This window comes from Talpa europaea (assembly GCF_964194135.1).
Source record: "Talpa europaea genome assembly, chromosome: 1".
Lineage (NCBI taxonomy): Eukaryota > Metazoa > Chordata > Mammalia > Eulipotyphla > Talpidae > Talpa > Talpa europaea.
Window position 1 is genome coordinate 153,068,619 of NC_140073.1, and position 13,043 is coordinate 153,081,661.

Genomic DNA, 13,043 nt, shown 5'->3' on the forward strand with positions numbered 1-13,043 from the left:
ACTCTTCTGCGCGCCCGGTCTGCCCCAGACGTGGGTGCCTGCTCCCTCTGTGGGCTCAGACTGCTGGTCGGAAGGGGCCTGGCGTGGGCTAACTTCCCAGCTGGCCACTGGGTCCTCCAGAAGCCTTCTGCCCTTTTCAGGAAGTCTTTTCTTAAGAAGTTTCCCTGTTCTATGGGATGTTAGTGACTTTTTTTTCTGGTCGCTAGGTGGCGCCAGAGATCTCTCCTATTGTCCTTGGGGGGCTGTTTTTCGACCCCCGCCCCGTGGGACAGGGAGAAGAGCGAGAATGGTAGGGTAAACCTCAACGGCTTTGGGGTGCTGTGTCTGCCTTGTGCCCCACCGTCGTGGAGAACCCACGCCCCGAATTTCGTGCCCCGGGTCTCAGTTCCAAAGCCCTCAGGTCCAGGACGCGGGCTGTAGCCCAGTTCAGTGGCGCGGGAATGGTGCCTTTTGCACCCGCTCCCGTGCCTGGGCCCCTGGTTCCTGCTCACTCAGTGAGGGACTTTCACCTCAGTGAGGGCCTCCGCGTGTCTCCCCGCAAGCCTAGGTCGCAGGCGCGGGGGCCTGGGCAGCCGGGATCCCGATCTGGGTTTGCTTTTCAAGCGCTCCAGGTGCGCAGCTTTTCCGCGCAAGCTTACCGGCAGCCCGGGCTGTGTGCGCGTCTCCCGGGGTCTTTGTTCTTCTCTAATGGCGCCCGGAGCCGTTCGCTCACCGCCGCGGCGAATCCTGCAGGGTTCTCCACAGCTCCCGTTCACGGGGTGTGGTGGCTGAAATAGTTCCTTTCCACTCACAGTCCCGCTTGCTGCGTAGTTTGTTCTTGTTGGCCGTTTTGGTTTGTTGTTTTCCTCCTCTCTGCCGGTCGGAGAGTGCCGCCTCTGTGGGCGGGGGAGGGGAGCAGGGTTCTGCGCTTCCCTCCCTTCTGGTCCTCTTTTATGGCCACTTTCTTCTTCGGGCAGTTTGCTGGAGTCACCCGTTTATCTTCCGTGTCCCAGTTCTCACTGGGACCTGCCGCTTTTCCTCCCTATTAACTTTTTTTAATGGGAGATCTTACTCGCAGCGTCTCCTCGCCGCCATGTTGCTCCGCCCCCCCCCCCATATATTTCTTGAATGTTGTAATAGTACAATGCCCTGCCCTGAAATGAAGAGAAGACTCCAGATGATTTCTCCATCTTTGATCCACGCCAATACTATCTAAGGTTGTGATGTTTCATACAGCAAAGAAGGGTGCTATCTATTTCCTGAGACTCTACACAGGCCAGAGAGCTAGAAAATCCCATACGAAGTTTTAACACAAATTCATTCTTTATTGTTCTTTTCTCCTGCAGGAGTCAAGATCCCCTGAAGACCATGAATTTGTCTTCTGAGCCCTGTAACATAACAGATTGGCTGAGACTAGAAGCAACAGTGAAGGCCTCTGTGTACATGGTCACTTTCTCTTTTGCCACAATCATCACTGCCATCATTATTGCAATAGTGTCACAAAATTCGAAACTGAAGCAAGAGGTCCGGTACATCCTCCTCTGCCACCATCTGCTGTGCATTTCCTCCTACTGTGGCCTAGGGGTGGTTTATCAGGGGATGAGGGCCCTGTTGGCAAACGTCCCTGTGCTGATGTGCTGGGTGGTGTTTGGGGTACAGCTATGTGTTGGTGAAGGGATCCTCTTCACTCTGACCCTAATGGCGGTCAACACCTACCTGGTGATTTGCTGGCCATTGAAATCTCTGTCCTGTGTAGATTTACTGAAGTATAGGATTCTGGTGGGCACTTGGGTGCTCATTATATTTAAGAATGTTTGCTTATTCCTCATAGAAGGCACTAGCTTCACTCAAGTTGCTATTTTAAAATCTCAACCTCTTTGCCCAGTGATTTTAAATGGGATTCCTGCCAGAGCCATTGGCATGGTTTTCCTTTTCCTTCCTTTGTCTATCATTCTTGTAAGTTACTATCTCATATACCAAGAAGGGAAACGGTCTGGCCATTTTAGTAGGTCAAATATCAAAGCAAGAAAAACAGTCCTTATTCACTTAGTGCAGATGGGCTTACATGTAATACCAACCCTGATATTCATAGGTTTGGGAAAGATGTGTGGCGTGTTTTACTTTGTTTTAAATCTGGTGCTTTTTGGAGTCTTTGCATTTGCCCAGTGCTTCAACCCTCTGGTCTATGGACTTTGGAATCGAGAGTTGCAAAGCAGGATCTCTCACTGGCTGGACTGTCAGCTGTCGTGTGGGCACACAATCAACAGCAGAGGACCCGTTTAAGTAAAACTGCCACTTTGAATCAATAATTAGTGCTGATAAACCATCCGCCTAGGGTTGGGGATTTGCCTTTTAATTAGAGCCTCGATTTGACTTTGAAAGTAATATGAGCAAATCAAAGTTATCACTTCGCCACTGTGTATGTGGTGTATACATACAATGGAATATTATTCCACCTTCAAAAAGATTTTTATCACATGCTACAATGTGAATAAACCTTGAGGACAGTATGCTAAATGAAACAGGCCAGTGACAAAAGACAAATACTGTCTGATTCCACTTCTATAAAATATCTACAGTAGTCAAATCCATGGACTCAGAAAATAGAATGGCAGTTACCAGGGGCTGAGGAGAGGTGGAATTGGGAGTAGTTTAATGGTTATATGGTTTCAGATGAACTTTTTCTTCAGATGAGATAGTTCTGGAGATCTGTTTCCAGCAATGAAAATATACTTAACACTACACTTAAAATGCTTAAGTTGGCTAATTTTATGTCATATGTTTTTCTTAAACTACAACTTAAATAAGACAGAGTGATATATAAATTTATGGGATCCAAGAACTCACCCAAGTTTTCATCTAAAGGAAGGTAAAAGTTGAGTCCACAAATAGGATTTGAATGGGCCCCAGGAAAAGAATCAAGTTGTTTCTTGCTCACATTCTAGCATGTTAATGTCCTGCTCTCTCGGTGCAAGGGTTACCAGTCAGCTACAAACAAGGCTGGTGTTCAGTAAAGATTTATTAAAGGTTAATTTTAAGGGGAAATTCCATTTCTGGTGATGACATATTGATAGACACATAATCTAAGGGTAATTATTATAGATATATATATATGTTTACACAAACATATCATATATATCAATATATATACATATCAATACAATATACCAACACATTATATACCTATATGCACATACACATGTACATTGTATACATGGGTATGTTTAGACAGAGACTGAGAGAACAGAGAAATTTACATTTCTCTACCTACCTATACATAAACAGTTATAGGACTTTCTTAGCCAATCGAATCTGTTGTATTTCTATGAGTAAGATCAGTTTGACCATAGTTGTGTTCATTATGCTATCGTTTATGTTGCACTAAACATTTTTTTTGTAATTCAGAAAAATTGCTCAATCACTTGTGCCCTAGGCTGTGTTGTCTTCCCCCCAAATCATGTGTTGAAACTTAAGCCTCAGTGAGATGGTTTTAGGAGATAGGGCCTTTACGGAAGAGTTCGTGAGGATAGATCACTGCAACAGGTGAGCAGGTCCAGCAGAGAACACGAGACCTACAGAGCCAAAATTATTTGCCATCTGGCCCCTTGCAGAAAAGTTTACATACATACACACACACACACACACACACACACACACATACCCCTCCCGCGGCCTGTAAGATAGTAGTCTCACAAAACTGGAAAGTTGATGACTTAGAATTGCAAATTGATTCAGGAAAAGTAGACATGAATGAATAAATGTAAGGAATACCCCAATTAACTAATTTTTCTTTGCATCTATGTTTTTATGTGACCAAAGATGATTTTTATATTACATCATCTTTAGCCTACAAACCATAAGTTTAAAAGTTTTTTGAATAAGTACACCATGCAACTCCTAAGAAATAAGAAAGCATGGTTTTCATTGCAACTTTCCCTCTTTCCTTACAATCTGTGGTGGGTTAGACTCAATACAGTATGGTAGCATAACAGATAAATAGTGAGAGAAATAATTCTCTGGAAAAGGCTTTGAAAGGCTAATTGTAATTTGCAGGCTTTCTGAGTCACTTGCTCTTTCTGGAACTTACTCCACCCACGGCAGTTGGCAGAATAAACGCAGATTGGTAACTTCTTACAGGGCCTTAGCTATCTAGTTAGAGCATCAGGATGGGTGTTCCGGGCAGGGTATTCTCTGGATTTCATTTAGGGTTCTTGGACTGGAGAGCAGCCGGGGGAGTGCCCTGGCAGCTGCAGCCCTGACTCCTGCTGAGAAGTGCTCATTTAGACCCCAAGAGGGGTAACTGTGCTAACATGTCTGTGAGGAGTGCTAATTTGTTTTCTGTCATATCTTCTGTTAGCATTTCTAAGGAATGCAGCCAGTGTGTCCTCCTGTTAGAGAATTCAGATGTTGCTTTTTGGTAAAACAAAGGAAAACAACAGCTCTAAGATGAGATAAACTGTGCTTTTTTTTTTTTTTTTTTTTTAAATCTTTACTCACTCTGGCAATGAAATGTTCGCCTGGATGAGAGGAAGGAAGCAGGCCATTCATTCTGAATTCCACCTCTGGGTTAAAGGGAGAAGGCCTAGTAAATACTCAGTATCCTGAGAATTGTGCCTTTAAATGGGTGTACAGAGGTATTTGCAGAAGCCTATAAAATACGTTTGTTACTTCGGAAAGTACAAAAAACAAAAATAATCAAGGGGGGAACCTATGGGCCAAGAGGAACCAAAATGTGGAGTCTGACTCTGGGTAAATGTGGGGGGTTCAGATGACTTGATCTTGTATTTTTGTTGGGAGTCAGGTTAATTTACCTACAATAAAACATCCCTCCCTTTAAATGTACATTTGATGGGTTTGACAAATGTATAGAGCCACATGACGTGAATACAATGACGACTACAAGAGTTCCATCCCCCAGGAAGTTTTCTGGCCCTTTGGGAATCAGAGTCCTTCCCCCACAATCTGTGGTTTGTCCCTGTGGTTTCTCCTTCTCTAGGCTGTCATCATAGAAATGAAATTATACTTTAGCAGCTGTTAGGAACTGAATTCTTCCCTCTCCCCCATACATATATTAAAGTCCTAATCCCCAGTACTTAAGAATAGGGCCATATTTGGAAATAAGGCCTTTAATGAAATAATTAAGGTTAAATGAGGCCATATGAATGGGCCCTCGTCCATATAACTGGTGTTTTTTATATGAAGAGAGAGAATCAGGGAAGTGTCCACGTGGAGGAGAGGCCATGTGAGGACACAGCCAGCCAGGAAGAGAGCTCTCGCCAGAGACAAACCTTGCCAACACCTTGATTTTGGGCTTGTAGTCGCCAGAAATGTAAGAAAATAAATTCCTGTTGTGGAAGCCAAGAAGCCGGTGGTATTTTCTTATGGCCGCCCAGCTGACTAATACAACAGCTTTTCTGCATCTGGCTTTTTAAAATGAGTATATTTTAATTTGGGGCTCTTCCATGTTGTCACTTGTATTGATAGTGTAAACATTAATATTTAGAGCCCTGTTTAAACAAGGGCTGGAGCTAGAGCCTCCCCCCACGTGAGTGAGTCAGCAAATGACAGGCCCAGCACGCCTTCCTTTCCCACTGGCTGCCTTCTGGTGCCACTTGGGGGTCCTCCAGAGCATCTAGGTGGGTGTGACACCAGGACTGGGGGTGGCTGTGGCTCCCCCAGTCACCACTGTCCATTCTGCCTGCGCTTCTGTTGTTTTGTTTACCAATAAACTCTGATGTCTGAACAGCCAATTGCCTTGTTTGAAGTCAATATCAGTTTTTTAATCTTTTTATGTCCCCTCTCATTTTGTCATGGACTCATGACTGGTATAAATACTCAGGAACCACTGTTCTTTTTTTTTTTTTTTAAGATTTATTTATGCATACAAGAACTGGGGTACAGGCCAGAAGTGGGGGGTGGGTGTGAGGATTCACCAGACAGTGTGGGGAGCAGAACAGGCAGATCCACTGAAATCCACTGCTGAGGGGAGCAGCAGGGAGGCAGGAGAGGTCTGCTGTGCCATGCGATTTCTCCCTGGCCAGGGATCAAACTCGTGCTGCAGTGGCTGCCATAGCTTCATAGCGCTGCGTCTTAACCCCTTGCTCCATGGGGCAGGCCCCAAGGGAACCACGGTTCTAGCTGACAAGTCCCTGCAAAGAATTTTTACCCAAAGAAATGATTTCCCTTAGGTTTTCTAAGCCCTTTAATGCCTGTTTTCATCTTTTTCTCGCCACTGTCCTGGCTCATTCTCCCTCCTCCTCCTCCTTTAATTCAGAAATCTCACTTCCCTTGCAAATGTCTGCCAGTTTTTGTAACTATTTTGCTTTGTTGAAGTGTCGACTCTGTGAATGTCCAGCTCTGACATTGTCATTCTGACGCACTTTCCCACCCATGATTCTCTTGGACGCCCTCCATCCTGCTGTGAATAGCAGCCTTCTTGTTCCTGGTGGCTGAGTGGGTTCCATCGTGTGGACAGGCCTCATCCTCTTGATCCTCTCCTCATCAGTGAACCCTTTCCATGTGCCAGTGCTGCCAAACTCAATAGGTGCTGCCTCAGATGTCCCTCCATAGGTCAGGCCCAGATTTTATCAGAAAGAAAAAATTATTATATGCAGATAATTGTGACAGAGAAAATGAAATCCTCCACAGACTGTCTTTCATCAGGTCAGGCTTGGAAGGGTCTTTTGTTTTTTTTTTTTTAAGATTTATTTATTTATTTATTTATACAAGCACTGGGTACAGTCAGAAGCACCAGAGGTGAGTGGATTTGTAACAGGGTGGTCCCCAGGAAAGGGGGAGGTTCCCTGCCCCACCCAAGGGAGGGTGGAGCTGAGCAGGAAGAGGAGAAGCTGCAGAAGAGACTGAGGTAGGAAGCAGGATGGAACCAGAAGGAGACCTAGAGGAGGCGCATGGAGCCTAGAGACATGTGAAGAAACTGCCTTGTCTTTCGGTCGTGGACGGGGTGACACAGATGTGGGTGAGACCCATGGGGAGGTGACAATGGCAGCTTTTATCTTGATGTTGATTTTGCTCTTTTACTTCCGGGCTTGTCTGGTTGTTTCTGACCCTTTTCTGTGGGTCCCCACTGGAAGATGCTTTAGACTTGTGGCAGGCTTTGGGGCCTTGTTCTGGGCCGATCCCATATGGATGGACTTTTACCCACGAGGGGACGGGTGACTTTGGGTGCTTGATTTAGAACTTGATTTAGTACTGGACTCTTTGCCTTACCTGTATTGTTTGCTAGTTTTATTAAAGTTCCTTCCCATTAAAGTCTCATGTGTTTTGTGTTGATGCAGCGGATGGCAGAACCCATTTAGAATAGGCAGGTTTGCGGGGTTTGGGCTGCCCCTCTCCCTGTCCTATAACAGATTCACCAGAGCCAGAGCGGGGAACAAAACAGGCAGACTGACGAAATACACTGCTGAGGGGAGCAGCGGGCGGCAGGAGAGGTCTGTCGCGCCATGTGGGACCCTCGCCAGCGGCCAGGGATTGAACTGGTGCTGCAGAGGCTGCGGGCAGCTTCGCAACCCAGTGCTCAACCGCTGCGCCACTAGAGGAGGCCCAGGCTTGGAAGGTCTTTAAAGAGGAAAAGGGCAGAATGGAGACCTAGACCAAGGAGCTCTTGGTGACTGCCTGTTGGAGGTATTGGGTGTTGCGGTCACTCTGGTACTTGATGGAGGAAGAGAATAGGAAAAAAGCTGGAAAGGAGATGTCATAAGAATGGGGTATTTGCAATTGTATGGGGGAATATAAAAATAAAATTTATTATTTAAAAAAAATTTAGGGAATTAAACTTAGGATTCTAAATTTAAAAAAAAAAAAAAAAAAGACCGGAAACCTGGCTCACACCGTGCCAAGGGCTGGAGGTGGGGAGAAGAGATTAACATAGCCATTGACCCTAGAGGCATCCAAAGGTAAAGATATGGAGATTGAGCCCATAGAAGAATCTCTGGTCCCTTTCAAATTCTACAGTTATCCAAAATCAGTAACCACCTGTGGCTCACAAAGATGAGCCCCCCCACAGAGGAGCAGCTCCTCCTGCCTGCTTGTGTCTATGCAAGTGTCTTTTACTGTTCTATCCCTTTTCTAACAAACCTGTTAATTAAATATAAGTGCCAGTCTCTTTCTTGTGGAGAAATTCACCTGGGAAACTCACTGAAAGGGGAGCTCTTTCCCAGAGTGAACCCAAGGACCCTGCCCTCTGAAAGGTCGATGCAGGGGTCAGGAATGAGGAAGCCCACATAGAAAAAACAAGATGGCCCTGACACCAGTGCCACGGATACCATCCAACTGAAACTGAAGCCTTAAACAGGAGGAAAACAACTCGGCTCCATGAAAAACAACTTTGTTCCGCCGAAACCTGTTTCCCCCGCTGCCACCCCAGTTTTCCTGCCTAACCTCTCCTCACCCTATAAAAGGACATCTCCCCCCACAACGGGCGTGACTTCATGGACCCCCACCTTGGGTCCTCGGAGCTCGCCCCGGGGGCGCAGTAAATTTTCCATTCCTTTGAGGAAGTTTAGACTGGCTCTCCTTTTCTTTCCCATGCCAAACCTTTCACACTCCTAACCTACTGACTCCAAAAATGACATCAGTTGCATTAAATTATATATTGTTTTTGGTAGAATAGTAACTTTGACTATATTAATTCTTCCCATCCATGAACATGGAATGTCTTTCTACACCCTTATGCTATGATCTAAATCCTTAAGTAAGATCCTATAATTTTCATTATATAAATCCTTTACCTTCTTGTCTGCTCTTGATATTGTCAGTCCTGTGATCTTAGCCATTCTGTTAGTTATGTAGTGCTATCTTATTTGCATTTCTCTGATGCCATGGATGTTGATCATCTATTTATGTCCTTTAATCTGTCATTTGTATATCTTCTTTTATGATAGAGGTCTTCTGTCCTCCTCAGTTAAAAAAATGTTGTTTTGTCTTCTTAATTTTAGGGTTGTAAAATTTCTATGTATATTCTGGATTCAATTCCTTCATCAGATAGGTGCATTGTAAATACTTCGGGTTGACTTTGTTTATTGTTTATTATCTTACAAGCATGTTTGAAAGAACTGAGGGTTTAATTTTGATGGTGTTCAATTTGTCAATTTTTTTTCTCTTCTGTTTCATGTTTTATATGTTCTAAGGAATCTTTGCCTAACTCAAACTCTTTTTACTAGTTTTCTATTACTGCCATAAAAAATTACCTCAAATTTAGTACTGTAAGACAACACAACTTTGTTATCTCACTGTTCTTTAAGTTCGAAGTCTAAGTTCCTTGACTGGTTTCTTTGTCAGGGTTTCATAAGATTGGTTGCCTGGGTTCTTACTGAGAAGAGTTCACTTCCAAGCTCATTCAGGTTGTTGACAGAATCCAGTTCCTAGAGGCTGTAGGATGGAGGTCCCATCTCCTTGCTACTATCATGTAGGTCTGCCGTTGCTTCCTAGAGGTCTCACTCTGATCCTCATACATGGCTCCTAGCTCTCAGGGCCAGTAAAAACATGCTAATTCTTCTCACAATTGGAATATTTAATTTTCCCTTCTGTTATAGCTGGAGAAATTTCTCTGCTTTGCAGGGGTCATTTTGGAAAATCTAGGCTATACCCCTTATTTTATTTTATTTTATTTTTAATTAATAATAAATTTTATTTTTATATTCCCCATACAATTTCAACCCCCCCATTCTGACCCCAGTCCCTCTCCTCCTGCCCCCCACCCCCCAAAAAGTGTCTCTGGTTCATAGTTTTTTGTTGATTTTGATTTTCACTTTCTTACAGTTATTCATTTTCCTGGTCCCTTATTTAAGTTTTCTAGATTCCTGCTATGAGTGAGACCATCCGGTATTTTTCTTTTTCTTTCTGGCTTATTTCGCTGAGCATGATCCCTTCCAGCGCCATCCATGTTGCTGCAAATTGCATGTGTTTATCTTTTTTAAATGCTGAGTAATATTCCATGGTATATATGTACCACATCTTGATCCAGTCATCTATTTTTGGGCATCTGGGCTGTTTCCAAAGCTTAGCTATTGTAAATAGAGCTGCTATAAACATAGGGGTGCAGGTGCTCTTTGGAATTGATGTTTCTGTGTCCTTTGGGTAAATACCTAGGAGTGGAATTGCTGGATCATATGGAAGCTCTATGTTTAGTAGGTCCAGAAATCTCCACACAGCTCTCCACAGTTTGCATTCCCACCAACAGTGCAGAAGAGTTCCTTTTTCTCCACACCCTTGCCAGCATTTGTTGTTGCTAGTTTTTTAAATATGTGCCATTCTCACTGGTGTAAGATGGTATCTCATGGTAGTTTTGATTTGCATTTCCCTGATTACAAGTGATGCTGAACATTTTTTCATATGCCTGTTGGCCATTTGCATTTCCTCTTCAGAGAAGTTTCTTTTTAGCTCTTCTGCCCATTTTTCGACTGGATTATTTTCTTTGTTGTTGTTGAGTCTCATCAGCTCTTTGCAGATTTTGGTGATCAGTCCTTTATCATTAGTGTTGTGTACAAAAATGTTCTCCCAGTTGGTGGGGTTTCTCTTTGTTTTTGTTATTGTCTCTTTTGCTGTGCAGAAGCTCTTTAATTTGATGTAGTCCCAGCTGTTTGTCTTTGCCTTCACTATCACTGCTTTGGGTGATGTGTCTGTAAAGATGTCTTTGATGTGCAAATCATGTAGTGTTTCGCCTATATTTCCTTCTATGTATTTTATGGTTTCAGGTCTTATGTCAAGTTCTTTAATCCATTTTGAGTTGATTTTTGTGTATGGTGTGAGGTAGTGGTCAAGCTTCATTCTTTTGCATGTAGCGACCCAGTTTTCCCAGCACCATTTATTGAACAAACTTTCTTTGCTCCAATGCATAGTCTTTGCTCCTTTGTCAAAGATTAGTTGATCATAAATTTGTGGGTTTATTTCTGGATTTTCTATTCGATTCCATTGGTCTTATACCCCTTATTTTAGATGCTGTTATTAATTATATCTGCAAAGTCCCTTTTGCCATATAACATAACATAATTTATAGGCTCTAGAGATTAGGAAGAGAGCTTTAGTCTCAAATGTTTTCTTCCATGCTTCTCCTAGCAGCTTTATCATTTTAGCTGTTAGAATTTGGTCTATGATCAACTTAAAACTAAATTTTGTATATGGTATGAGACTAATGATTGAGATCCAAATCCCCCCTTTTTCCTTATCAATTTGTTTTCTGGGAGGTCTTAGGAGTTGGGGCATATTCCCCTGTTCCCTGCCTCACCTTATACACACACCCAGCATTTAGATATATGGCCATGGAACCCATGGCTAGTGGGCCCAGGGGTGCTCTACAACCAGAACTTGAAGGAATTTAGAAGATCCATGTTTCCTTCCTTCTTGCTCCTTTAGAGGTAGGTAGGCATTTCTCTGGAGCATCTGAGAAAACATACTGAGGAGGATGTGGGGACAAAAAAAGAAATCATCCTTTACCCCTCTGGGTTATTCTAGTCTGGCAAATAATCAAAAAAGTATCAGACACATTGATAAGAGAAAAAGCCAAAAACAAGTTGAATAATAATGAGTTTACTTCCTATATACAAGTTCCCAGCAGTGACTTACCGCATGACTTCAGACACCATCTTAATAGCCTAGTTAAGATAAGCGAGTTTGGGGCAAGAAAGCAAAGGGTCCTTTACAGAGTTTCCAAGGAAGCCACAGTAAACAAAGATACGCAGATTTATGTTCTGACTTCTTCATTTAAAAGCAATAGGAGATTAAGTCTTCTAAGGAGGAGATACCCTAATAGAGAGAAGTTTATATGTAACTATCTTTTTCAAAATCAACCTGCATCCGGCCTTCAGAGCCCCTCCAATGAAATCAACCATTTGCCAAAGACATAAATGGGGGTGGGGCAGTGTCCAAAAATTTTGCTCCTCTAAAAGAGGCATCCATCTTTTTAAGACGTGGTATAAATTAGAAGTTGTAGGCAGGACTGGAAATAGAGGGTCAGTTCTAGATGGTGGCACTGTAGAGGTTGTTGGGGTGGGGCACAGACAGGACTGGTAGACAGGAAAGGAATAAGCTAAAATGGTGCATCCTCTGACGGATCACAGCTCATGCTACTTAAAATAGGAATTTCTCTGTCTTGAGGCCTTGTTGCCTCAAGCAGGGTTGCTACTGAAGAGATCCATTAAGAGCTAATGTAAACTCTCCATCCTGGCTCATAGCCCAGACCTGCCTTTGGCATCAAAGGACTGAGGCAGATCAATACATGAGGGCAGGGGGAGGAGTCTTGAAATTTTAATCTATTTCTTTTCCAAGTAAAACCAAAAGTGGCAGTGGATAAGCTTACTGAGTCAAAAGCCTCTTCTTTCTTCAAAATCTTTGAGCAGAATAGTCTGAAGCAACTGTCCCTAAGCTAGGGTCAGAATGAAGGCACAACAGGGACCAGACCTGAGATGGCCCCTGAAATTTCCTCTGCGTTTGTGTGTGTGTGTGTGTGTGTGCGCGATGAAGAATTAGTCTCTCAGGGATTGTGTTGTGAGGCACCTGAGCATCCCCTTCTGGGGACTCTTTGTAGCGCATTCTGGTTCTCCAGCTGTTGGGTCTACCCTGTCATCAACCATGGTATCAGGAGAGTGTGGATGGTGGACAGAGCCAGGGCTGGGTGGAAGCCGGGACCTCCTTCCCTGCAGGAGTTTCTGGCCCCTGCACCTGTCCAATCACCAAGGGAGAGCAGTGAGGGTGGACAAAGCCCTGAAACCAGACCACGCCAGGCAGGTGCTGGCCATGCCAGCAAAAGGGTCCTCAGCCTGGGCCCCTCCTCCGAAGCTGGGTGTGAAGCATAGTCCTGTGCTTTTCACAACTGCCTGCGGCTCATATTTAATGGGAGTGCCTGGCAGCCACCTCAGGGTGATTCACATTCAGTTATAACCAGCCCAACATCCAAAAAAAGCCTCGGGATGAATCTCAGGGACTTTCGCAAGTCCCTCAAAATTGGGGCCAGTAAAACATCTTACAGGTGTTTTAAAACACCTTAAAAAAAAAAAAAAAGACAAAACAGTGTAGCTGGGAAAAACTATGCCTATATATATTCCCTTTAC

General features: G+C 43.8%; 1 protein-coding gene across 1 annotated transcript; it reads left to right on the forward strand.

Annotated features, from left to right (window-relative positions):
* Nucleotides 1-1,347: 1,347 nt before the first annotated feature.
* On the forward strand, nucleotides 1,348-2,262 carry LOC311167080 (uncharacterized protein; the record flags this gene model as incomplete). Its single annotated transcript, XM_084227886.1, has 1 exon — nucleotides 1,348-2,262. The coding sequence occupies one exon, from the start codon at nucleotides 1,348-1,350 to the stop codon at nucleotides 2,260-2,262; it is 915 nt and encodes a 304-aa protein (XP_084084012.1).
* Nucleotides 2,263-13,043: the final 10,781 nt, after the last annotated feature.